Source organism: Pristiophorus japonicus, chromosome 4, assembly GCF_044704955.1.
Source record: "Pristiophorus japonicus isolate sPriJap1 chromosome 4, sPriJap1.hap1, whole genome shotgun sequence".
Classification (NCBI taxonomy): domain Eukaryota; kingdom Metazoa; phylum Chordata; class Chondrichthyes; family Pristiophoridae; genus Pristiophorus; species Pristiophorus japonicus.
The window spans coordinates 75,925,040-75,952,057 of record NC_091980.1 but is presented as its reverse complement, the minus strand read 5'-3'; the positions used below and the strand labels follow the sequence as shown (position 1 = coordinate 75,952,057).

Here is a 27,018-nt window from a genome sequence, read left to right as displayed (position 1 = left end):
TATCTGAACCACAGCACAAGCTTTCAAGTGATGGGAAATAAAGGAGTACAGTAGCACAGGGAAAATCAGACACAGTGCAGTGTTACAAGGACAGATAGTATATTGCCTACTTGCGATAGTACTCTTTAACATAGCTCAACACATTGCCCAACTGGACACTTATTTGCAGTCTGGGTGCCTAAGATGTCAGAGCAGCAGCTCTCCTTCAGTAAGCAGTCAGCTGAAAATCCTGCTGATGGACGGCTACCTGACAAGCCTGAAAAATCTAGTCACTGCTCTTCATAGCTGCTCTTGCTAAGGCACTGTAATGTGAGCCTCACTCCTCTTTGCTTGTGAAGGGTGGATGTTGTTTTTAAACCATCATCTTACTCGTAGAACATGGGAAAAGTCAGACCGTGCCCTTCCCACATTGCTCAGTTCACACGACCTTTCACCTATCCCAAGGGGCCAATGCACATACCCAAGCTCTCTCTAAGTTAAATGAACAATCCACCTGGGCCTCATCCAAATAAGCTACCTACAAAGCCTCTGTCCCGTTATATCACATAGAAGCTAAATTAGTTGATGACTTACCTTTTTAGATGCCAAATATTCCATGCCCCGTGCCACTTGGTAAGCACTGGACACCAGATCTTTAAATGTTAACTGTTCTTCAGGCACCTTTGTGATTTGAAAGTTGTAATCCATACCAGGTGGCCGCCGAGCTCTGAGGTATTCCCGTAAGTTACCTTTCGCTGCGTACTCTACTATTACATACAGCAAACCTAGGATACGAACAGCAGATTTAAACACTGAATTCTCAGCAAACAGAAGCAGCTCTGTACCTTTCATGACATTTGCACTATAATTCACTTATTTACCCATTTGCACCTTGTACCCAGCATGATACAGAAGCGATGTCCTCAGAATGAGCTGCCTTTATAAACTTGTACCCACTGTGTTACCATGCACTGCATGGAAACTATAAGAGCAATATAATCAAATAGTGCTGCACTGTGCAAAAGTGTACAGTCCCATATAACTGTGTAATATAATAGTCTGCATTGTAATGTGTGATTATTTTCTGATCCCTCCTTTCCTGAAGGTAGTGGCGTTTATGGGTGATATTAGGATCAGCACCTCTCCAGTGCCTCATCAAAGTGACCATTAATCACGTACAAGCTTAGACGGTAAATTTTAGCAGGCTAACATGAAAGGTATCACAGCTAAGCTCAGTTTTGTTCTCAGTGCAGACATACACGCTTTTCAATGGGGATCACTGGATGGTATTTCGGAGTGGAAACTCTTGCTTATTTTTTAATATCTCTCTAGCCCAGGGGCAGAAAAGATGATTCTGGAGCCTGGCTGCTGCACAAGCTGAGATCAGCACAGTGGTGCATGGGCCAGTGCTTTTAATGCTGGCGGAAGTTTTCCAGTCTTGTGCTAAAGTGACAAGCCCAACACACTAGCAATGGCGCCTGAAAAATCTCCTTTCATAGGCAATCAGCGGAATCCAGTATATTTGATTGATACTGCTATAGTACTGGTGGGTACGCTGATGGACTGAAGTGTATCAGAGCAATACTGTCATGTGTATTTCATTGTGAGTGCAATATTGCAAAGTGTGGTGCTGCAATATATGTCTTACTATTGTGTGTATTTGTGAAATATTGCATTGTGCATTCCTGAGTTCTGTATCTGTGTAACACAATTATGTGTACACTAGTATATGTATAAAACTATTCAATTTTAATATCCTTGCGCGTACGCCACACAATGTATGTTGTGCAATACTGTGTCATGTAACACTGCACTCCTGGGTTTCTTAGCACTTGTTAAATTACTGACAGTGTTATGAAATTATGTTACTGTTCATAGGTATCTATATCCACCACACACTCACCATCCTGTGTGCAGGCACCCAGCAAGTTAATTATATTTTTGTGTTTATCCATCATCTTCATCATCTCCATCTCCGAGATAAGATCTGCCAGGTCTTTTTCTGTAGCATCATCTATAGATAAGAATTTTAAAAGTTATATTTTAGCAGCTTACTTCAGATTGATTTCAGCAACTGAGAGAAACTATTATCATTTCCAACTGTGATCAGTCAGAGGGCAGTCACCTGGAGTTATTTGGAATATTCTATTTGGTTAATTAATGGGTTGAATTATTAATTCATCGACTGGGGTCAGTTAGAGAGTTGACTGGACTATTATGTTTCCGATTGGACCCAACAAAGGAACAACCTGGATTACAAGGTTTCAGATTGAAATTGCTTCTTACTCACCTTTCAATGATTTTACCGCCACGGTAACTGGTTTGTCTGGGTTGTCCTTATTAATCCCATAGGCCTCTGCTTTAACCACCTGTCCAAAGCAACCCTCTCCAAGGGGTTTCCCCAGTATCAATCTGGAAAAGAAACAGCAATAAAACTCTTTGAATGTTCAGAGGTACCTGTATACACAAAGCACACTTGTGAATTGTTTACATTTCTTTAAGGCTGATCATCTGAATTCTCTAAGCACTATTTTCTATATGATGAATCTTCTGGATAAGTTTTCAGGAAAATCATTCCATTTTTTGAAATACAGATGACAGCAGTTAATATGAGATAAAATAGCAGACCCCTAACACTGACCATTTAACATAGGATTTTATAGTCCCCTGAACTGCATTTTCAGCAGAAGATTATATAGAAGACTGTTTGGTTCATGTGTTATTGAGGGCCATCTGTCTTTGAGTCATCTGCAGCCTGTCCAGATTACTATGAGGTTTGAAGATTGATATTCAGTCTGTAGCCCCATCCTACACACTTCTCCCCATCACACTTACTTATCTCGATGGAATTCCCATTTTGGGTCCATTGGTAGCTCAAACTCCACAACACCTGCCAACATGGGTGTGCCACTGGAGGATAGCCGTGCAACCCTCACCAGAGAGGCATTTGACTTCATTGAAGAGTTTGATTCGCGTGAAAACTAAAAATGAAATAAAGTGAGTCATTAGACTGTAGGCATACTTAAAACATCACTCCAAACACATTTATCTCTAACAAGACCCAACTTGTGTTCATGAAGATTGTGTTCATGTACTGTGATAATGTTGGTGCAGGTTGTTGTACTGAGATAGTGTTGGTGCAGGTTGTTGTAGTGATAGTGTTGGTGCAGGTTGTTGCAGTGAGATAGTGTTGGTGCAGGTTGTTGAAGTGATAGTGTTGGTGCAGGTTGTTGTAGTGATAGTGTTGGTGCAGGTTGTTGTAGTGAGATAGTGTTGGTGCAGGTTGTTGTACTGAGATAGTGTTGGTGCAAGTTGTTGTCCTGAGATAGTGTTGGTGCAGGTTGTTGTACTGAGATAGTGTTGGTGCAGGTTGTTGTAGTGATAGTGTTGGTGCAGGTTGTTGTACTGAGATAGTGTTGGTGCAGGTTGTTGTCCTGAGATAGTGTTGGTGCAGGTTGTTGTAGTGATAGTGTTGGTGCAGGTTGTTGTACTGAGATAGTGTTGGTGCAGTTGTTGTACTGAGATAGTGTTGGTGCAGGTTGTTGTCCTGAGATAGTGTTGGTGCAGGTTGTTGTAGTGATAGTGTTGTGCAGGTTGTTGTACTGAGATAGTGTTGGTGCAGGTTGTTGTACTGAGATAGTGTTGGTGCAGGTTGTTGTACTGAGATAGTGTTTGTGCAGGTTGTTGTACTGAGATAGTGTTGGTGCAGGTTGTTGTAGTGAGATAGTGTTGGTGCAGGTTGTTGAAGTGATAGTGTTGGTGCAGGTTGTTGTAGTGATAGTGTTGGTGCAGGTTGTTGTAGTGAGATAGTGTTGGTGCAGGTTGTTGTAGTGAGATAGTGTTGGTGCAGGTTGTTGTAGTGATAGTGTTGGTGCAGGTTGTTGAAGTGATAGTGTTGGTGCAGGTTGTTGTACTGAGATAGTGTTGGTGCAAGTTGTTGTCCTGAGATAGTGTTGGTGCAGGTTGTTGTACTGAGATAGTGTTGGTGCAGGTTGTTGTCCTGAGATAGTGTTGGTGCAGGTTGTTGTAGTGATAGTGTTGGTGCAGGTTGTTGTACTGAGATAGTGTTGGTGCAGGTTGTTGTACTGAGATAGTGTTGGTGCAAGTTGTTGTCCTGAGATAGTGTTGGTGCAGGTTGTTGTACTGAGATAGTGTTGGTGCAGGTTGTTGTAGTGATAGTGTTGGTGCAGTTGTTGTACTGAGATAGTGTTGGTGCAGGTTGTTGTCCTGAGATAGTGTTGGTGCAGGTTGTTGTAGTGATAGTGTTGGTGCAGGTTGTTGTACTGAGATAGTGTTGGTGCAGGTTGTTGTCCTGAGATAGTGTTGGTGCAGGTTGTTGTAGTGATAGTGTTGGTGCAGGTTGTTGTACTGAGATAGTGTTGGTGCAGTTGTTGTACTGAGATAGTGTTGGTGCAGGTTGTTGTCCTGAGATAGTGTTGGTGCAGGTTGTTGTAGTGATAGTGTTGTGCAGGTTGTTGTACTGAGATAGTGTTGGTGCAGGTTGTTGTACTGAGATAGTGTTGGTGCAGGTTGTTGTACTGAGATAGTGTTGGTGCAGGTTGTTGTACTGAGATAGTGTTGGTGCAGGTTGTTGTAGTGAGATAGTGTTGGTGCAGGTTGTTGAAGTGATAGTGTTGGTGCAGGTTGTTGTAGTGATAGTGTTGGTGCAGGTTGTTGTAGTGAGATAGTGTTGGTGCAGGTTGTTGAAGTGATAGTGTTGGTGCAGGTTGTTGTAGTGATAGTGTTGGTGCAGGTTGTTGTAGTGAGATAGTGTTGGTGCAGGTTGTTGTACTGAGATAGTGTTGGTGCAAGTTGTTGTCCTGAGATAGTGTTGGTGCAGGTTGTTGTACTGAGATAGTGTTGGTGCAGGTTGTTGTAGTGATAGTGTTGGTGCAGGTTGTTGTACTGAGATAGTGTTGGTGCAGGTTGTTGTCCTGAGATAGTGTTGGTGCAGGTTGTTGTAGTGATAGTGTTGGTGCAGGTTGTTGTACTGAGATAGTGTTGGTGCAGTTGTTGTACTGAGATAGTGTTGGTGCAGGTTGTTGTCCTGAGATAGTGTTGGTGCAGGTTGTTGTAGTGATAGTGTTGTGCAGGTTGTTGTACTGAGATAGTGTTGGTGCAGGTTGTTGTACTGAGATAGTGTTGGTGCAGGTTGTTGTACTGAGATAGTGTTTGTGCAGGTTGTTGTACTGAGATAGTGTTGGTGCAGGTTGTTGTAGTGAGATAGTGTTGGTGCAGGTTGTTGAAGTGATAGTGTTGGTGCAGGTTGTTGTAGTGATAGTGTTGGTGCAGGTTGTTGTAGTGAGATAGTGTTGGTGCAGGTTGTTGTAGTGAGATAGTGTTGGTGCAGGTTGTTGTAGTGATAGTGTTGGTGCAGGTTGTTGAAGTGATAGTGTTGGTGCAGGTTGTTGTAGTGAGATAGTGTTGGTGCAGGTTGTTGTACTGAGATAGTGTTGGTGCAGGTTGTTGTACTGAGATAGTGTTGGTGCAGGTTGTTGTACTGAGATAGTGTTGGTGCAGGTTGTTGTCCTGAGATAGTGTTGGTGCAGGTTGTTGTACTGAGATAGTGTTGGTGCAGGTTGTTGTCCTGAGATAGTGTTGGTGCAGGTTGTTGTACTGAGATAGTGTTGGTGCAGGTTGTTGTCCTGAGATAGTGTTGGTGCAGGTTGTTGTAGTGATAGTGTTGGTGCAGGTTGTTGTACTGAGATAGTGTTGGTGCAAGTTGTTGTCCTGAGATAGTGTTGGTGCAGGTTGTTGTACTGAGATAGTGTTGGTGCAGGTTGTTGTCCTGAGATAGTGTTGGTGCAGGTTGTTGTAGTGATAGTGTTGGTGCAGGTTGTTGTACTGAGATAGTGTTGGTGCAGGTTGTTGTACTGAGATAGTGTTGGTGCAAGTTGTTGTCCTGAGATAGTGTTGGTGCAGGTTGTTGTACTGAGATAGTGTTGGTGCAGGTTGTTGTAGTGATAGTGTTGGTGCAGTTGTTGTACTGAGATAGTGTTGGTGCAGGTTGTTGTCCTGAGATAGTGTTGGTGCAGGTTGTTGTAGTGATAGTGTTGGTGCAGGTTGTTGTACTGAGATAGTGTTGGTGCAGGTTGTTGTCCTGAGATAGTGTTGGTGCAGGTTGTTGTAGTGATAGTGTTGGTGCAGGTTGTTGTACTGAGATAGTGTTGGTGCAGTTGTTGTACTGAGATAGTGTTGGTGCAGGTTGTTGTCCTGAGATAGTGTTGGTGCAGGTTGTTGTAGTGATAGTGTTGTGCAGGTTGTTGTACTGAGATAGTGTTGGTGCAGGTTGTTGTACTGAGATAGTGTTGGTGCAGGTTGTTGTACTGAGATAGTGTTGGTGCAGGTTGTTGTACTGAGATAGTGTTGGTGCAGGTTGTTGTAGTGAGATAGTGTTGGTGCAGGTTGTTGAAGTGATAGTGTTGGTGCAGGTTGTTGTAGTGATAGTGTTGGTGCAGGTTGTTGTAGTGAGATAGTGTTGGTGCAGGTTGTTGAAGTGATAGTGTTGGTGCAGGTTGTTGTAGTGATAGTGTTGGTGCAGGTTGTTGAAGTGATAGTGTTGGTGCAGGTTGTTGTAGTGAGATAGTGTTGGTGCAGGTTGTTGTACTGAGATTGTGTTGGTGCAGGTTGTTGTCCTGAGATAGTGTTGGTGCAGGTTGTTGTCCTGAGATAGTGTTGGTGCAGGTTGTTGTACTGAGATAGTGTTGGTGCAGGTTGTTGTACTGAGATAGTGTTGGTGCAGGTTGTTGTCCTGAGATAGTGTTGGTGCAGGTTGTTGTACTGAGATAGTGTTGGTGCAGGTTGTTGTCCTGAGATAGTGTTGGTGCAGGTTGTTGTACTGAGATAGTGTTAGTGCAGGTTGTTGTACTGAGATAGTGTTGGTGCAGGTTGTTGTACTGAGATAGTGTTGGTGCAGGTTGTTGTAGTGATAGTGTTGGTGCAGGTTGTTGTACTGAGATAGTGTTGGTGCAGGTTGTTGTCCTGAGATAGTGTTGGTGCAGGTTGTTGTAGTGATAGTGTTGGTGCAGGTTGTTGTACTGAGATAGTGTTGGTGCAAGTTGTTGTCCTGAGATAGTGTTGGTGCAGGTTGTTGTACTGAGATAGTGTTGGTGCAGGTTGTTGTCCTGAGATAGTGTTGGTGCAGGTTGTTGTAGTGATAGTGTTGGTGCAGGTTGTTGTACTGAGATAGTGTTGGTGCAGTTGTTGTACTGAGATAGTGTTGGTGCAGGTTGTTGTCCTGAGATAGTGTTGGTGCAGGTTGTTGTAGTGATAGTGTTGGTGCAGGTTGTTGTACTGAGATAGTGTTGGTGCAGGTTGTTGTACTGAGATAGTGTTGGTGCAGGTTGTTGTACTGAGATAGTGTTGGTGCAGGTTGTTGTCCTGAGATAGTGTTGGTGCAGGTTGTTGTCCTGAGATAGTGTTGGTGCAGGTTGTTGTACTGAGATAGTGTTGGTGCAGGTTGTTGTCCTGAGATAGTGTTGGTGCAGGTTGTTGTACTGAGATAGTGTTGGTGCAGGTTGTTGTACTGAGATAGTGTTGGTGCAGGTTGTTGTACTGAGATAGTGTTGGTGCAGGTTGTTGTACTGTGATAGTGTTGGTGCAGGTTGTTGTACTGTGATAGTGTTGGTGCAGGTTGTTGTACTGAGATAGTGTTGGTGCAGGTTGTTGTAGTGATAGTGCTGGTGCAGGTTGTTGTACTGAGATAGTGTTGGTGCAGGTTGTTGTACTGAGATAGTGTTGGTGCAGGTTGTTGTCCTGAGATAGTGTTGGTGCAGGCTTTTGTAGTGATAGTGTTGGTGCAGGTTGTTGTACTGAGACAGTGTTGGTGCAGGTTGTTGTACTGAGATAGTGTTGGTGCAGGTTGTTGTACTGAGATAGTGTTGGTGCAGTTGTTGTACTGAGATAGTGTTGGTGCAGGTTGTTGTCCTGAGATAGTATTGGTGCAGGTTGTTGTAGTGATAGTGTTGGTGCAGGTTGTTGTACTGAGATAGTGTTGGTGCAGGTTGTTGTAGTGATAGTGTTGGTGCAGGTTGTTGTACTGAGATAGTGTTGGTGCAGGTTGTTGTCCTGAGATAGTGTTGGTGCAGGCTTTTGTAGTGATAGTGTTGGTGCAGGTTGTTGTACTGAGATAGTGTTGGTGCAGGTTGTTGTCCTGAGATAGTGTTGGTGCAGGTTGTTGTAGTGATAGTGTTGGTGCAGGTTGTTGTACTGAGATAGTGTTGGTGCAAGTTGTTGTCCTGAGATAGTGTTGGTGCAGGTTGTTGTACTGAGATAGTGTTGGTGCAGGTTGTTGTCCTGAGATAGTGTTGGTGCAGGTTGTTGTAGTGATAGTGTTGGTGCAGGTTGTTGTACTGAGATAGTGTTGGTGCAGTTGTTGTACTGAGATAGTGTTGGTGCAGGTTGTTGTCCTGAGATAGTATTGGTGCAGGTTGTTGTAGTGATAGTGTTGGTGCAGGTTGTTGTACTGAGATAGTGTTGGTGCAGGTTGTTGTACTGAGATAGTGTTGGTGCAGGTTGTTGTACTGAGATAGTGTTGGTGCAGGTTGTTGTCCTGAGATAGTGTTGGTGCAGGTTGTTGTCCTGAGATAGTGTTGGTGCAGGTTGTTGTACTGAGATAGTGTTGGTGCAGGTTGTTGTCCTGAGATAGTGTTGGTGCAGGTTGTTGTACTGAGATAGTGTTGGTGCAGGTTGTTGTATTGATAGTGTTGGTGCAGGTTGTTGTACTGAGATAGTGTTGGTGCAGGTTGTTGTACTGTGATAGTGTTGGTGCAGGTTGTTGTACTGTGATAGTGTTGGTGCAGGTTGTTGTACTGAGATAGTGTTGGTGCAGGTTGTTGTAGTGATAGTGCTGGTGCAGGTTGTTGTACTGAGATAGTGTTGGTGCAGGTTGTTGTACTGAGATAGTGTTGGTGCAGGTTGTTGTAGTGATAGTGTTGGTGCAGGTTGTTGTCCTGAGATAGTGTTGGTGCAGGTTGTTGTACTGAGATAGTGTTGGTGCAGGTTGTTGTAGTGAGATAGTGTTGGTGCAGGTTGTTGTACTGAGATAGTGTTGGTGCAGGTTGTAGTGAGATAGTGTTGGTGCAGGTTGTTTTAGTGAGATAGTGTTGGTGCAGGTTGTTGTCCTGAGATAGTGTTGGTGCAGGTTGTTGTCCTGAGATAGTGTTGGTGCAGATTGTTGTAGTGATAGTGTTGGTGCAGGTTGTTGTCCTGAGATAGTGTTGGTGCAGGTTGTTGTAGTGATAGTGTTGGTGCAGGTTGTTGTACTGAGATAGTGTTGGTGCAGGTTGTTGTAGTGATAGTGTTGGTGCAGGTTGTTGTACTGAGATAGTGTTGGTGCAGGTTGTTGTCCTGAGATAGTGTTGGTGCAGGTTGTTGTACTGAGATAGTGTTGGTGCAGGTTGTTGTAGTGATAGTGTTGGTGCAGGTTGTTGTACTGAGATTGTGTTGGTGCAGGTTGTTGTAGTGATAGTGTTGGTGCAGGTTGTTGTCCTGAGATAGTGTTGGTGCACGTTGTTGTACTGAGATAGTGTTGGTGCAGGTTGTTGTCCTGAGATAGTGTTGGTGCAGTTGTTGTAGTGATAATATTGGTGCAGGTTATTGTACTGAGATAGTGTTGGTGCAGGTTGTTGTCCTGAGATAGTGTTGGTGCAGTTGTTGTACTGAGATAGTGTTGGTGCAGATTGTTGTCCTGAGATAGTGTTGGTGCAGGTTGTTGTCCTGAGATAGTGTTGGTGCAGGTTGTTGTCCTGAGATAGTGTTGGTGCAGGTTGTTGTCCTGAGATAGTGTTGGTGCAGATTGTTGTCCTGAGATAGTGTTGGTGCAGGTTGTTGTACTGAGATAGTGTTGGTGCAGGTTGTTGTAGTGATAGTGTTGGTGCAGGTTGTTGTACTGAGATCGCGTTGGTGCAGGTTGTTGTAGTGAGATAGTGTTGGTGCAGGTTGTTGTACTGAGATAGTGTTGGTGCAGGTTGTTGTAGAGAGATATTGTTGGTGCAGTTGTTGTAGTGATAGTGTTGGTGCAGGTTGTTGTACTGAGATAGTGTTGGTGCAGGTTGTTGTCCTGAGATAGTGTTGGTGCAGGTTGTTGTACTGAGATAGTGTTGGTGCAGTTGTTGTGATAGTGTTGGTGCAGTTGTTATACTGAGATAGTGTTGGTGCAGGTTGTTGTCCTGAGATAGTGTTGGTGCAGGTTGTTGTACTGAGATAGTGTTGGTGCAGGTTGTTGTCCTGAGATAGTGTTGGTGCAGATTGTTGTAGTGATAGTGTTGGTGCAGGTTGTTGTACTGAGATAGTGTTGGTGCAGGTTGTTGTACTGAGATAGTGTTGGTGCAGGTTGTTGTAGTGATAGTGTTGGTGCAGGTTGTTGTCCTGAGATAGTGTTGGTGCAGGTTGTTGTACTGAGATAGTGTTGGTGCAGGTTGTTGTAGTGAGATAGTGTTGGTGCAGGTTGTTGTACTGAGATAGTGTTGGTGCAGGTTGTAGTGAGATAGTGTTGGTGCAGGTTGTTTTAGTGAGATAGTGTTGGTGCAGGTTGTTGTCCTGAGATAGTGTTGGTGCAGGTTGTTGTCCTGAGATAGTGTTGGTGCAGATTGTTGTAGTGATAGTGTTGGTGCAGGTTGTTGTCCTGAGATAGTGTTGGTGCAGGTTGTTGTAGTGATAGTGTTGGTGCAGGTTGTTGTACTGAGATAGTGTTGGTGCAGGTTGTTGTAGTGATAGTGTTGGTGCAGGTTGTTGTACTGAGATAGTGTTGGTGCAGGTTGTTGTCCTGAGATAGTGTTGGTGCAGGTTGTTGTACTGAGATAGTGTTGGTGCAGGTTGTTGTAGTGATAGTGTTGGTGCAGGTTGTTGTACTGAGATTGTGTTGGTGCAGGTTGTTGTAGTGATAGTGTTGGTGCAGGTTGTTGTCCTGAGATAGTGTTGGTGCAGGTTGTTGTACTGAGATAGTGTTGGTGCAGGTTGTTGTCCTGAGATAGTGTTGGTGCAGTTGTTGTCGTGATAATATTGGTGCAGGTTATTGTACTGAGATAGTGTTGGTGCAGGTTGTTGTCCTGAGATAGTGTTGGTGCAGTTGTTGTACTGAGATAGTGTTGGTGCAGATTGTTGTCCTAAGATAGTGTTGGTGCAGGTTGTTGTCCTGAGATAGTGTTGGTGCAGGTTGTTGTCCTGAGATAGTGTTGGTGCAGGTTGTTGTCCTGAGATAGTGTTGGTGCAGATTGTTGTCCTGAGATAGTGTTGGTGCAGGTTGTTGTACTGAGATAGTGTTGGTGCAGGTTGTTGTAGTGATAGTGTTGGTGCAGGTTGTTGTACTGAGATCGCGTTGGTGCAGGTTGTTGTCCTGAGATAGTGTTGGTGCAGGCTGTTGTACTGAGATAGTGTTGGTGCAGGTTGTTGTACTGAGATAGTGTTGGTGCAGGTTGTTGTCCTGAGATAGTGTTGGTGCAGGTTGTTGTACTGAGATAGTGTTGGTGCAGTTGTTGTAGTGATAGCGTTGGTGCAGGTTGTTGTCCTGAGATAGTGTTGGTGCAGGCTTTTGTAGTGATAGTGTTGGTGCAGGTTGTTGTCCTGAGATAGTGTTGGTGCAGGTTGTTGTCCTGAGATAGTGTTGGTGCAGGCTTTTGTAGTGATAGTGTTGGTGCAGGTTGTTGTAGTGATAGTGTTGGTGCAGGTTGTTGTACTGAGATCGCGTTGGTGCAGGTTGTTGTCCTGAGATAGTGTTGGTGCAGGCTGTTGTACTGAGATAGTGTTGGTGCAGGTTGTTGTACTGAGATAGTGTTGGTGCAGGTTGTTGTCCTGAGATAGTGTTGGTGCAGGTTGTTGTACTGAGATAGTGTTGGTGCAGTTGTTGTAGTGATAGCGTTGGTGCAGGTTGTTGTCCTGAGATAGTGTTGGTGCAGGCTTTTGTAGTGATAGTGTTGGTGCAGGTTGTTGTACTGAGATAGTGTTGGTGCAGGTTGTTGTCCTGAGATAGTGTTGGTGCAGGCTTTTGTAGTGATAGTGTTGGTGCAGGTTGTTGTCCTGAGCTAGTGTTGGTGTAGTTGTTGTACTGAGATAGTGTCGGTGCAGGTTGTTGTCCTGAGATAGTGTTGGTGCAGGTTGTTGTAGTGATAGTGTTGGTGCAGGTTGTTGTCCTGAGATAGTGTTGGTGCAGGTTGTTGTAGTGATAATGTTGGTGCAGGTTGTTGTACTGAGATAGTGTTGGTGCAGGTTGTTGTCCTGAGCTAGGGTTGGTGCAGGTTGTTGTAGTGATAGTGTTGGTGCAGGTTGTTGTACTGAGATCGTGTTGGTGCAGGTTGTTGTAGTGAGATAGTGTTGGTGCAGTTGTTGCAGTGATAATATTGGTGCAGGTTATTGTACTGAGATAGTGTTGGTGCAGGTTGTTGTCCTGAGATAGTGTTGGTGCAGTTGTTGTACTGAGATAGTGTTGGTGCAGATTGTTGTGCTGAGATAGTGTTGGTGCAGGTTGTTGTCCTCAGATAGTGTTGGTGCAGGTTGTTGTCCTGAGATAGTGTTGGTGCAGGTTGTTGTCCTGAGATAGTGTTGGTGCAGATTGTTGTCCTGAGATAGTGTTGGTGCAGGTTGTTGTACTGAGATAGTGTTGGTGCAGGCTGTTGTACTGAGATAGTGTTGGTGCAGGTTGTTGTAGTGATAGTGTTGGTGCAGGTTGTTGTACTGAGATCGCGTTGGTGCAGGTTGTTGTAGTGAGATAGTGTTGGTGCAGGTTGTTGTACTGAGATAGTGTTGGTGCAGGTTGTTGTAGAGAGATATTGTTGGTGCAGTTGTTGTAGTGATAGTGTTGGTGCAGGTTGTTGTACTGAGATAGTGTTGGTGCAGGTTGTTGTCCTGAGATAGTGTTGGTGCAGGCTGTTGTACTGAGATAGTGTTGGTGCAGGTTGTTGTAATGAGATAGTGTTGGTGCAGGTTGTTGTCCTGAGATAGTGTTGGTGCAGGTTGTTGTACTGAGATAGTGTTGGTGCAGGTTGTTGTCCTGAGATAGTGTTGGTGCAGGTTGTTGTCCTGAGATAGTGTTGGTGCAGGTTGTTGTACTGAGATAGTGTTGGTGCAGTTGTTGTAGTGATAGTGTTGGTGCAGGTTGTTGTACTGAGATAGTGTTGGTGCAGGTTGTTGTCCTGAGATAGTGTTGGTGCAGGTTGTTGTAGTGATAGTGTTGGTGCAGGTTGTTGTACTGAGATAATGTTGGTGCAGTTGTTGTACTGAGATAGTGTTGGTGCAGGTTGTTGTCCTGAGATAGTGTTGTGCAGGTTGTTGTAGTGATAGTGTTGTGCAGGTTGTTGTACTGAGATAGTGTTGGTGCAGGTTGTTGTACTGAGATAGTGTTGGTGCAGGTTGTTGTACTGAGATAGTGTTGGTGCAGGTTGTTGTAGTGAGATAGTGTTGGTGCAGGTTGTTGAAGTGATAGTGTTGGTGCAGGTTGTTGTAGTGATAGTGTTGGTGCAGGTTGTTGTCGTGAGATAGTGTTGGTGCAGGTTGTTGAAGTGATAGTGTTGGTGCAGGTTGTTGTAGTGATAGTTTTGGTGCAGGTTGTTGAAGTGATAGTGTTGGTGCAGGTTGTTGTAGTGAGATAGTGTTGGTGCAGGTTGTTGTAGTGATAGTGTTGGTGCAGGTTGTTGTCCTGAGATAGTGTTGGTGCAGGTTGTTGTCCTGAGATAGTGTTGGTGCAGGTTGTTGTACTGAGATAGTGTTGGTGCAGGTTGTTGTACTGAGATAGTGTTGGTGCAGGTTGTTGTCCTGAGATAGTGTTGGTGCAGGTTGTTGTACTGAGATAGTGTTGGTGCAGGTTGTTGTCCTGAGATAGTGTTGGTGCAGGTTGTTGTACTGAGATAGTGTTGGTGCAGGTTGTTGTCCTGAGATAGTGTTAGTGCAGGTTGTTGTACTGAGATAGTGTTGGTGCAGGTTGTTGTACTGAGATAGTGTTGGTGCAGGTTGTTGTCCTGAGATAGTGTTGGCGCAGGTTGTTGTCCTGAGATAGTGTTGGTGCAGGTTGTTGTACTGAGATAGTGTTGGTGCAGGTTGTTGTCCTGAGATAGTGTTGGTGCAGGTTGTTGTACTGAGATAGTGTTGGTGCAGGTTGTTGTATTGATAGTGTTGGTGCAGGTTGTTGTACTGAGATAGTGTTGGTGCAGGTTGTTGTACTGTGATAGTGTTGGTGCAGGTTGTTGTACTGAGATAGTGTTGGTGCAGGTTGTTGTAGTGATAGTGCTGGTGCAGGTTGTTGTACTGAGATAGTGTTGGTGCAGGTTGTTGTACTGAGATAGTGTTGGTGCAGGTTGTTGTAGTGATAGTGTTGGTGCAGGTTGTTGTCCTGAGATAGTGTTGGTGCAGGTTGTTGTACTGAGATAGTGTTGGTGCAGGTTGTTGTCCTGAGATAGTGTTGGTGCAGGTTGTTGTAGTGATAGTGTTGGTGCAGGTTGTTGTACTGAGATAGTGTTGGTGCAGGTTGTTGTAGTGATAGTGTTGGTGCAGGTTGTTGTACTGAGATAGTGTTGGTGCAGGGGTTGTTGTCCTGAGATAGTGTTGGTGCAGGTTGTTGTACTGAGATAGTGTTGGTGCAGGTTGTTGTAGTGATAGTGTTGGTGCAGGTTGTTGTACTGAGATTGTGTTGGTGCAGGTTGTTGTAGTGATAGTGTTGGTGCAGGTTGTTGTCCTGAGATAGTGTTGGTGCAGGTTGTTGTACTGAGATAGTGTTGGTGCAGGTTGTTGTAGTGAGATAGTGTTGGTGCAGTTGTTGTAGTGATAATATTGGTGCAGGTTATTGTACTGAGATAGTGTTGGTGCAGGTTGTTGTCCTGAGATAGTGTTGGTGCAGTTGTTGTACTGAGATAGTGTTGGTGCAGATTGTTGTCCTGAGATAGTGTTGGTGCAGGTTGTTGTCCTGAGATAGTGTTGGTGCAGGTTGTTGTCCTGAGATAGTGTTGGTGCAGGTTGTTGTCCTGAGATAGTGTTGGTGCAGATTGTTGTCCTGAGATAGTGTTGGTGCAGGTTGTTGTACTGAGATAGTGTTGGTGCAGGTTGTTGTAGTGATAGTGTTGGTGCAGGTTGTTGTACTGAGATCGCGTTGGTACAGGTTGTTGTAGTGAGATAGTGTTGGTGCAGGTTATTGTACTGAGATAGTGTTGGTGCAGGTTGTTGTAGAGAGATATTGTTGGTGCAGTTGTTGTAGTGATAGTGTTGGTGCAGGTAGTTGTACTGAGATAGTGTTGGTGCAGGTTGTTGTCCTGAGATAGTGTTGGTGCAGGTTGTTGTACTGAGATAGTGTTGGTGCAGTTGTTGTGATAGTGTTGGTGCAGCTTGTTGTACTGAGATAGTGTTGGTGCAGGTTGTTGTCCTGAGATAGTGTTGGTGCAGGCTGTTGTACTGAGATAGTGTTGGTGCAGGTTGTTGTCCTGAGATAGTGTTGGTGCAGATTGTTGTAGTGATAGTGTTGGTGCAGGTTGTTGTACTGAGATAGTGTTGGTGCAGGTTGTTGTACTGAGATAGTGTTGGTGCAGGTTGTTGTAGTGATAGTGTTGGTGCAGGTTGTTGTCCTGAGATAGTGTTGGTGCAGGTTGTTGTCCTGAGATAGTGTTGGTGCAGGTTGTTGTAGTGAGATAGTGTTGGTGCAGGTTGTTGTACTGAGATAGTGTTGGTGCAGGTTGTAGTGAGATAGCGTTGGTGCAGGTTGTTTTAGTGAGATAGTGTTGGTGCAGGTTGTTGTCCTGAGATAGTGTTGGTGCAGGTTGTTGTCCTGAGATAGTGTTGGTGCAGATTGTTGTAGTGATAGTGTTGGTGCAGGTTGTTGTCCTGAGATAGTGTTGGTGCAGGTTGTTGTAGTGATAGTGTTGGTGCAGGTTGTTGTACTGAGATAGTGTTGGTGCAGGTTGTTGTAGTGATAGTGTTGGTGCAGGTTGTTGTACGGAGATAGTGTTGGTGCAGGTTGTTGTCCTGAGATAGTGTTGGTGCAGGTTGTTGTACTGAGATAGTGTTGGTGCAGGTTGTTGTAGTGATAGTGTTGGTGCAGGTTGTTGTACTGAGATTGTGTTGGTGCAGGTTGTTGTAGTGATAGTGTTGGTGCAGGTTGTTGTCCTGAGATAGTGTTGGTGCAGGTTGTTGTCCTGAGATAGTGTTGATGCAGTTGTTGTAGTGATAATATTGGTGCAGGTTATTGTACTGAGATAGTGTTGTTGCAGGTTGTTGTCCTGAGATCGTGTTGGTGCAGTTGTTGTACTGAGATAGTGTTGGTGCAGATTGTTGTCCTGAGATAGTGTTGGTGCAGGTTGTTGTCCTGAGATAGTGTTGGTGCAGGTTGTTGTCCTGAGATAGTGTTGGTGCAGGTTGTTGTCCTGAGATAGTGTTGGTGCAGATTGTTGTCCTGAGATAGTGTTGGTGCAGGTTGTTGTACTGAGATAGTGTTGGTGTAGGTTGTTGTAGTGATAGTGTTGGTGCAGGTTGTTGTACTGAGATCGCGTTGGTGCAGGTTGTTGTAGTGAGATAGTGTTGGTGCAGGTTGTTGTACTGAGATAGTGTTGGTGCAGGTTGTTGTAGAGAGATATTGTTGGTGCAGTTGTTGTGGTGATAGTGTTGGTGCAGGTTGTTGTACTGAGATAGTGTTGGTGCAGGTTGTTGTCCTGAGATAGTGTTGGTGCAGGTTGTTGTACTGAGATAGTGTTGGTGCAGGTTGTTGTGATAGTGTTGGTGCAGGTTGTTGTACTGAGATAGTGTTGGTGCAGGTTGTTGTCCTGAGATAGTGTTGGTGCAGGCTGTTGTACTGAGATAGTGTTGGTGCAGGTTGTTGTACTGAGATAGTGTTGGTGCAGGTTGTTGTCCTGAGATAGTGTTGGTGCAGGTTGTTGTACTGAGATAGTGTTGGTGCAGGTTGTTGTCCTGAGATAGTGTTGGTGCAGGTTGTTGTCCTGAGATAGTGTTGGTGCAGGTTGTTGTACTGAGATAGTGTTGGTGCAGTTGTTGTAGTGATAGCGTTGGTGCAGGTTGTTGTCCTGAGATAGTGTTGGTGCAGGCTTTTGTAGTGATAGTGTTGGTGCAGGTTGTTGTCCTGAGCTAGTGTTGGTGCAGTTGTTGTACTGAGATAGTGTCGGTGCAGGTTGTTGTCCTGAGATAGTGTTGGTGCAGGTTGTTGTAGTGATAGTGTTGGTGCAGGTTGTTGTCCTGAGATAGTGTTGGTGCAGGTTGTTGTAGTGATAATGTTGGTGCAGGTTGTTGTACTGAGATAGTGTTGGTGCAGGTTGTTGTCCTGAGCTAGGGTTGGTGCAGGTTGTTGTAGTGATAGTGTTGGTGCAGGTTGTTGTACTGAGATCGTGTTGGTGCAGGTTGTTGTAGTGAGATAGTGTTGGTGCAGTTGTTGCAGTGATAATATTGGTGCAGGTTATTGTACTGAGATAGTGTTGGTGCAGGTTGTTGTCCTGAGATAGTGTTGGTGCAGTTGTTGTACTGAGATAGTGTTGGTGCAGATTGTTGTGCTGAGATAGTGTTGGTGCAGGTTGTTGTCCTGAGATAGTGTTGGTGCAGGTTGTTGTCCTGAGATAGTGTTGGTGCAGGTTGTTGTCCTGAGATAGTGTTGGTGCAGGTTGTTGTCCTGAGATAGTGTTGGTGCAGGTTGTTGTACTGAGATAGTGTTGGTGCAGGCTGTTGTACTGAGATAGTGTTGGTGCAGGTTGTTGTAGTGATAGTGTTGGTGCAGGTTGTTGTACTGAGATCGCGTTGGTGCAGGTTGTTGTAGTGAGATAGTGTTGGTGCAGGTTGTTGTACTGAGATAGTGTTGGTGCAGGTTGTTGTAGAGAGATATTGTTGGTGCAGTTGTTGTAGTGATAGTGTTGGTGCAGGTTGTTGTACTGAGATAGTGTTGGTGCAGGTTGTTGTCCTGAGATAGTGTTGGTGCACGTTGTTGTACTGAGATAGTGTTGGTGCAGTTGTTGTGATAGTGTTGCTGCAGGTTGTTGTACTGAGATAGTGTTGGTGCAGGTTGTTGTCCTGAGATAGTGTTGGTGCAGGCTGTTGTACTGAGATAGTGTTGGTGCAGGTTGTTGTACTGAGATAGTGTTGGTGCAGGTTGTTGTCCTGAGATAGTGTTGGTGCAGGTTGTTGTACTGAGATAGTGTTGGTGCAGGTTGTTGTCCTGAGATAGTGTTGGTGCAGGTTGTTGTCCTGAGATAGTGTTGGTGCAGGTTGTTGTACTGAGATAGTGTTGGTGCAGTTGTTGTAGTGATAGTGTTGGTGCAGGTTGTTGTACTGAGATAGTGTTGGTGCAGGTTGTTGTCCTGAGATAGTGTTGGTGCAGGCTTTTGTAGTGATAGTGTTGGTGCAGGTTGTTGTACTGAGACAGTGTTGGTGCAGGTTGTTGTACTGAGATAGTGTTGGTGCAGGTTGTTGTCCTGAGCTCGTGTTGGTGCAGTTGTTGTACTGAGATAGTGTTGGTGCAGGTTGTTGTAGTGATAGTGTTGGTGCAGGTTGTTGTCCTGAGATAGTGTTGGTGCAGGTTGTTGTAGTGATAGTGTTGGTGCAGGTTGTTGTCCTGAGATAATGTTGGTGCAGGTTGTTGTAGTGATAATGTTGGTGCAGGTTGTTGTACTGAGATCGTGTTGGTGCAGGTTGTTGTCCTGAGCTAGGGTTGGTGCAGGTTGTTGTAGTGATAGTGTTGGTGCAGGTTGTTGTACTGAGATAGTGTTGGTGCAGGTTGTTGTCCTGAGATAGTGTTGGTGCAGGTTGTTGTACTGAGCTAGTGTTGGTGCAGTTGTTGTACTGAGATAGTGTTGGTGCAGGTTGTTGTAGTGATAGTGTTGGTGCAGATTGTTGTACTGAGATAGTGTTGGTGCAGGTTGTTGTCCTGAGCTCGTGTTGGTGCAGTTGTTGTACTGATAGTGTTGGTGCAGGTTGTTGTACTGAGATAGTGTTGGTGCAGTTGTTGTACTGAGATAGTGTTAGTGCAGGTTGTTGTCCTGAGATAGTGATGGTGCAGGTTGTTGTCCTGAGATAGTGTTGGTGCAGGTTGTTGTCCTGAGATAGTGTTGGTGCAGGTTGTTGTCCTGAGATAGTGTTGGTGCAGGTTGTTGTCCTGAGATAGTGTTGGTGCAGGTTGTTGTCCTGAGATAGTGTTGGTGCAGGTTGTTGTCCTGAGATAGTGTTGGTGCAGGTTGTTGTACTGAGATAGTGTTGGTGCAGGTTGTTGTACTGAGATAGTGTTGGTGCAGGTTGTTGTACTGAGATAGTGTTGGTGCAGGTTGTTGTCCTGAGATAGTGTTGGTGCAGGTTGTTGTACTGAGATAGTGTTGGTGCAGGTTGTTGTAGTGATAGTGTTGGTGCAGGTTGTTGTACTGAGATAGTGTTGGTGCACGCTGTTGTACTGAGATAGTGTTGGTGCAGGTTGTTGTACTGAGATCGTGTTGGTGCAGGTTGTTGTAGTGAGATAGTGTTGGTGCAGTTGTTGTAGTGATAATATTGGTGCAGGTTATTGTACTGAGATAGTGTTGGTGCAGGTTGTTGTCCTGAGATAGTGTTGGTGCAGTTGTTGTACTGAGATAGTGTTGGTGCAGATTGTTGTCCTGAGATAGTGTTGGTGTAGGTTGTTGTCCTGAGATAGTTTTGGTGCAGGTTGTTGTCCTGAGATAGTGTTGGTGCAGGTTGTTGTCCTGAGATAGTGTTGGTGCAGATTGTTGTCCTGAGATAGTGTTGGTGCAGGTTGTTCTCCTGAGATATTGTTGGTGCAGGTTGTTGTACTGAGATAGTGTTGGTGCAGGCTGTTGTACTGAGATAGTGTTGGTGCAGGTTGTTGTAGTGATAGTGTTGGTGCAGGTTGTTGTACTGAGATCGTGTTGGTGCAGGTTGTTGTAGAGAGATATTGTTGGTGCAGTTGTTGTAGTGATAGTGTTGGTGCAGGTTGTTGTACTGAGATAGTGTTGGTGCAGGTTGTTGTACTGAGATAGTGTTGGTGCAGGTTGTTGTCCTGAGATAGTGTTGGTGCAGTTGTTGTGATAGTGTTGGTGCAGGTTGTTGTACTGAGATAGTATTGGTGCAGGTTGTTGTCCTGAGATAGTGTTGGTGCAGGCTGTTGTACTGAGATAGTGTTGGTGCAGGTTGTTGTACTGAGATAGTGTTGGTGCAGGTTGTTGTCCTGAGATAGTGTTGGTGCAGGTTGTTGTCCTGAGATAGTGTTGGTGCAGGTTGTTGTACTGAGATAGTGTTGGTGCAGTTGTTGTAGTGATAGTGTTGGTGCAGGTTGTTGTACTGAGATAGTGTTGGTGCAGGTTGTTGTACTGAGATAGTGTTGGTGCAGGTTGTTGTCCTGAGCTAGTGTTGGTGCAGTTGTTGTACTGAGATAGTGTTGGTGCAGGTTGTTGTAGTGATAGTGTTGGTGCAGGTTGTTGTCCTGAGATAGTGTTGGTGCAGGTTGTTGTCCTGAGATAGTGTTGGTGCAGGTTGTTGTCCTGAGCTAGTGTTGGTGCAGGTTGTTGTACTGAGCTAGTGTTGGTGCAGTTGTTGTACTGAGATAGTGTTGGTGCAGGTTGTTGTAGTGATAGTGTTGGTGCAGGTTGTTGTATTGAGATAATGTTGGTGCAGGTTGTTGTAGCGATGGTGTTGGTGCAGGTTGTTGTACTGAGATAATGTTGGTGCAGGTTGTTGTAGTGATAGTGTTGGTGCAGGTTGTTGTAGTGATAGTGTTGGTGCAGGTTGTTGTATTGAGATAATGTTGGTGCAGGTTGTTGTAGTGATAGTGTTGGTGCAGTTGTTGTACTGATAGTGTTGGTGCAGGTTGTTGTACTGAGATAGTGTTGGTGCAGTTGTTGTATTGAGATAGTGTTGGTGCAGGTTGTTGTCCTGAGATAGTGTTGGTGCAGATTGTTGTACTGTGATAGTGTTGGTGCAGGTTGTTGTAGTGATAGTGTTGGTGCAGGTTGTTGTATTGAGATAATGTTGGTGCAGGTTGTTGTAGTGATGGTGTTGGTGCAGGTTGGGTTGACTGTACCGTGCTAATAATCAAGGAAATTAGCTTCAATACCATTCAAGTCTCGAAATTTTTGTTGGTGATGCTGTTTTATACACAAGCTTGTATCAATTTTCCTCTTTTGGGGCTTTTAACCTCCATTACAATATCAACATGTTAAGAATGTGTCTGATAACACCAACTCTGATTTCAGACTATATAATGTGTTGCAGCAGAGTGCCTCTGTGCAAAGAAATGTAGATTATGCTGAGTTCGCCAGTCTCAGTCACCATGTTCATAGGGAGCATGGGAGGGCTATAATTGGCTTCAGCATCCCTAGATTTGACAAAAAATTAAGCCAGAATTCCTACTCTGGATTGTTGTCTAATGACCCCTTTTGATAATGTGCACATAATGTTGGATGAGGATAGGATCAGGCTCTGAAAAGATGCCTCCCACCATCATGACAGAACAGCCCGCCAAGCTCACATATGAAGAATGATGATTTGGGCAAGGTACGATAGGACTGTTGGTGCCCATGCAGCCATATGTCAGCATGAATTATCACCTCCAGAGCTGAAGGAGAGGGAAAAAAGAAATAGGGAGCAAGTGCTATATCAGATATAAAACATTATCATCATCATAGACGGTTCCTCGAAACGAGGATGACTTGCTTAGCCGTAAAAGAAATCTCAACACTCAACTGAAGTGTTTCTGCACTTTAGTAGTTGCTTCTTTGCAGGCAATATGCAACACTGTTGATGTACTGGGCAGTGTCCAGGATTTAATACAGTGATACCGACCCCAATACGCCCATAATTCCATTATCCAAAAAAGCAGCTGATACCCTTCGCTATCTCCCATTCATGAAGGACAGTAGTACTTTTCTCGATTCTTTTCACTGTAAAATATTATTTAGAATTTTATTACCTGTCTTTTGAAAGGGAACTTGGAGAGTTTCTGCACAGGGAGTGGGTCAAAGACCCTCTTAGTGGACTTGGCCTGCATCCTGCATAGTATAACGATGACCACGGACAAGATGATGGCCAGAGAGGTAGCAGCATAAATCAAGATGTCAGTGTATTTGGCCCCAGGGGAGTCAGTTGCTTTCTGGGGTTCTTCTTCTATGGAATAAGAGATAGAACAACCCTCGTGAATATTCGTTACAACTTACATTTATAACTACAGAGATTATTGAGGCCAGCACTGAAGGCAATGCGAAACAGCAGGCAAAAACCGTGTCTTAGGCACATAAATCACAGTCTGTCACCACCCAGGCAGCAACAAAGATAGCATGCAGATCAGTGATTAGCACTTCTCTTGGATATAAGACCACATTATCTTCAAAAAAAAGAGACCATTTTAACTCTGATTACCCCATGTTTTCTCACCTCAGAACAGCCATGGGAGGAATGTCCACCCCAGGCAGGCGGGGGTCTACTTTACATTCAAAAGTCATGGCCCAATGATGCCATTAGCACTGCAATGACATTTTAACTAAGATTGGGGAGGGCCACTCAGGGCCAAACCTGACAGCAGGATGAGGTGGCAATCAACGGAGAGGCCAGAAGAGGCCAAGGTAAGTTTTTAAATGTATCTTTATTGCGGGTTACTTGTGCTCCCCCTGACTGTGCAAGCAGTCCTCTGATCTCCCCAGCCCCAATTTTGTCACTCCCAACCAATCCTAGCATCACCTGTATGAACCCCCCACCCACAGCACTAACACTGTGCCGGGGACCATTCCCTTCTGTTTGCGGTGACCTTGGGCTCATATCTCAATTTCTACTACCGCCCGCTGCGCTGGCTCTGACATGACTCCCACCGGTTTCTGGCAAGAGACAGTGTTTCTGTATTTAAATGTGGTCTGGGAGTTAAAATGACCTGAGTATCAGGCTGAAGTCTTTGCAGGGGTTTCCCTCTTGTCCACATTCCACCTGGCCTGAATGCACCCAGAGTTAAAATTGACCCTGCAATCATTTAAGCACATACTTAAGTGTTCACGTCCTGTCTTAACCGGTTGACATTGGCCCCATCTTGTAGGTTTAGTAGCACGCACCTGGTAAAACTGTCAGCCATGCTGAGTGGTAAGAGATCCCAATAGAATTGCCTGCCAAGCAGGTGTACTTCCCCGCATCCTCAAATGTGACATTATGCAAGTAAAGGACTTCAATTTCAGTGCTGTTAATATCAGCAGTCTGTGAAGAGAGGAAAATTAATGAATTGGCATAGAAATAATGTTGTGCAGAGAGCAACATGAGTATAAACTGTGTTCTGCAGGTGCATAATATTGGGTTACAGAGAGATGAAACAGGAAATAACTGGGTTATTCAAAGTATAACAGCACAGTGTGCCAAAATAATAACAATGGCACGCTACTGTAAAGGTTATTTGAGAAGCAGCTTGCCCACTAAGTGTACTGTAATTGACTGGTTATAAACAACTTTAGAATGGTTATAGTTCCTAAAATGATTCATTTGTTGGCCCATGTACATACCTTTAAAACCTGGACGTACGGGACCTCATCTGGCCCATGTCTACTGCCGTTCACCTCCACGTGTTTAAGCCACTGAATGTGAGGCTGGGCATCACTGAAAACTCTGCAGTGGAACTCCACATTGCTGCCCACCACTACAGATTTGTTAGCTGGCAGCCCAACCTGCAGGATAGGTCGGTGAGGAGATCGTTCTGCGGGCAGAAGAAGTTACAATAAATATAAATTTAGAATACAGCACTCGAGGATGAATAGCCTTGCAACCTTGAGAACCTATATATATATATTACGGTTTAGGAGCTACCGATACTTTAGGCCCTATTAATTTTTGCCTCTGCATTTGTTTAGCTGATTGTCCTCAGTCATCCTCAGACTACTTTAACAGGAAGAAAATTGTACTATGGCAGCACTCTCAGTTTCTTGGCTACTGTTTATTTGTATTGCCCATCGTAACAGAACCTGGCTCACTCCTTCCATTCTTCAAATAATTTCCAGGCAGAAATTGTCAACATTAATTCCCAATTCCCTATGGTAGATAGATATGGTAGACAGATAAACAAGTAATGTAACATGGATGATCAGAATAGCTCATAATGGGTTTCATTATTACAGTTAACAGCATTGTGATCTTTGATGTTCCTTTGAAGTCTCGTTGTACACAGAGATCGTGGTCAAACCCTACACTGACTCTAATTGCACCACTAATAACATCTTAGGTCAACCAGAAACATCATATCGGTTCAGATCCAAAGTCAACCACAACCCAGTCCAACAAAAACACCTGGCTTTCATGGAAATTTTTGACTCAATTGTAGACTTTTACTTCTGTTTGATTCTTATCAGCATTTGGAATTTAGCCATAATTGGACCTATATTCCAAAAGCAAAAATCTGCCATTATCAGAATCATAACAATTGGTACCTTTTTGCCTATAATTACCTGACTCTAAGTTGAAGATTATTTTTCATGCAATTATGTTCATTCCATTTTGGTGGCACAATGTTTAGTTTGAATATCATGAGCGAAACAAACGGCTCCTAATATGGCTTTGTTATGTATACTGGCTTGGATTTTCAGCCCGCGATTTAAATATTCTGATAAATCAGGAGCTGGGAGTGCAAAGGTTCCCAACGTGTACTCCTGGTGTTCATCAGGAGCACTGAAGCAGAAAATCCAAACCATTATATGTACAACAGACCCCATAAGCTTAGAGCATAGAAATTACTTTTGCCGATACTAGTGGATAAATGCTTAATGTGTTCCTCTGTTCACTATTTTAATGGAAGCATAAAGCATTTATTTTAGAGAAATGCAACACAAACATTTTGAGTCATTTCTTACTTTAGAACATTGCAACCTGATGATCAGAATCTATAGAAGTACGGTTCATTAGATATCACTTGAACCTAGTCTTTATTATCTCTCCCAATTCCAATATCAGCTTGCATCTCTCTGAATCACTCAAGCCTTACCCAGCACCTCCAGTTGGTAACTGTGGTTGATGCTGCCATACTTGTTCTCAACCACGCAAGTATAGTTGCCACGGTCAGATGGTACAACACTCTCCATCACCAGGCTCCATCGCTGATGGCGTAGCTGAAAGGATAAATGAAATTAAAAGAGAGACAAATAAACTTATGGCAGGCACTAAAAAGCAATGAATTGAGTACAGACCAGGAATCAAACTAGGACTTTCTGGCTTGTCTACAGGTTAACTTTACCAATTGAGCCTTTGGGGGATCTTAAGGTTTGGATTCAGGCAGATTGATCAGGAAGGGTTATTCTACACATGGAAATGCTGTAGCTTACTAGCAAGGGCTTGTTAAGTCAATGCAGAGGGAACTTTGCTTAATATCTAACCTGTTATATTTGATTTGGCAATGCTTGTTGGGGTTGTATATAACCATGTTTGTCATTATGATGTCACATGTAAGTGATCTGATCATATGTTTTCAGGTGATATATAGTAAACAAGATTTGGCAAACAATTTTTCATGAAGACAATGTCCCTTTAGCTTTGTTGGTTTTGCTGAGACATCATAGCCGTTACTAATTTCAGAAACAGACAAAGGCAAAGTTAAATCTCCCAGGCCTCATGCAGAGATCAGGGGGGGTTTGTGCTCACCTTGGCCCCCACCTGCCCGATTCCTGCTCTGGGTTACTATTGGGGCTATAGAAGCTGGATATTTAATTCTGCTTTTCTGCATTCACTTAACAACTTGTTGGTCTTGTTCTCTCCAAAGAAACAAATTACATTTATATAGTGCTTTAGCTTGTTTTCAGGGAATCCCAAAGTGTCTTACAACCGATGAATTTGATTCTGAAATGTAGACAAACACAGCAGCCAATTTGTGTACAGCAAGATCTCACAAACGTTGAATTAGATAAGTGACTAGTTATCTTTTTTTGGTGGTCTCGAATGAAAGTTCTCCTGCTGTTCTCCAAATAGTGTTATTGGATCTTTTACTTTGTCTAAACAGGCAGATGGACTCTGGTTTAATGTTCATCTGAAATAAGACATCTCTGACAATGAAGCACTTCGTCAGTGCTGTGCCGAAGTGTCAACCTTAGGCGCTCAAGTCCGCAGTGGGGCTTGAACCCATGACATTAGGACTCACCAGAGAGAGTATTTCCAACTGAACCAAGAAAATACCAAACAAGTTATATATTTATAAGCAAAACATGTAGATTTATATATCAAGACAAAATGCAATGATCTTAGAACACTCTTAAAGCAACATTGTCAATTCTGTCAAACATGACAACTCTTATTTTAAAACTTTGCCCATAAACACAACTCAAAAAAGATTCTTAACATCTTAAAAAATTGAATTCTAAACATAGTTATAGCAGTTGCCGAACTCTCACTCTTTTGGTTGATTATGGTTCCTCCTCTGCTGGCAGACTTCTACATGCTAGGAAAGCATCATATATCACTCATACACCTCTGCCTTTTTGATAATTTATTATTCATATAAGCCACTTTCTTTAATGTGTTATTCAAATTGCTGCTGGCAATGTTCCAGGCCTGTCTATCAGATGATAGAACCTTTTATACTGGAGCTTAGCTATATGCTAACTCTACAATGCCAGTTTCAGTGTTGTAGTAACATAGGAACACTTAGATGGCTTGAAATACAATATTAATTACTCAGGGTTGTGTTTCATCAAATCAGTATATTTAAGAATATAAGAGGAGTTAGAATAGCATTTCTTTAGTGGCCTTCACATCCTTTTCCTTCATGGATTAGTTGGGGGGGGAAAGGGTTATGCACCTGATGTATATATGGGGTTTGACAAAATATGTTAAATCCCTAGTGATCTCGTGGGGCTGATATCTGGCTAAATGGTTGTTGTTTAGGGGGAAAGGATAGGTGTATGATCACTAGTGGTCCTGGGGAAGAAAGCATGTCTGACTGGGTTAGTTGTGATGTGTATATGTCAAATCCCTGGTAGTTTGGTGTCAACTCATGTCGAGGTCTATGGTGATCTGAAGAGAGTATTTACCAATTCCTTTATTTAAATTTAGACTTTAGAATCATAGAAAGGTTACAGCAGGGAAGAAGACCATTTGGTCCGTCGAGCCTGTGCTAACTCTTAGCTAGTCCCACTCCCCTGC

The 27,018-nt window shown here is 43.9% G+C and overlaps 1 protein-coding gene across 3 annotated transcripts in view; it reads right to left on the bottom strand.

Moving 5' to 3' along the window:
* Positions 1-27,018, bottom strand: part of LOC139262966 (fibroblast growth factor receptor 4-like) — a 102,214-nt gene that overhangs the window by 12,966 nt on the left and 62,230 nt on the right. For 2 of the 3 annotated variants that reach the window (XM_070878358.1, XM_070878357.1), the window contains exons 6-13: positions 24,872-24,995; positions 23,403-23,593; positions 22,965-23,103; positions 21,839-22,032; positions 2,815-2,960; positions 2,270-2,391; positions 1,883-1,993; positions 574-764 (exon numbers count right to left, since the gene is read on the bottom strand). In XM_070878358.1, coding sequence (XP_070734459.1) covers positions 574-764; positions 1,883-1,993; positions 2,270-2,391; positions 2,815-2,960; positions 21,839-22,032; positions 22,965-23,103; positions 23,403-23,593; positions 24,872-24,995 — 1,218 coding nt within the window. The remainder of the gene's footprint in view (positions 1-573; positions 765-1,882; positions 1,994-2,269; positions 2,392-2,814; positions 2,961-21,838; positions 22,033-22,964; positions 23,104-23,402; positions 23,594-24,871; positions 24,996-27,018) is intronic. The other variant, XM_070878359.1, reaches the window with a different exon arrangement.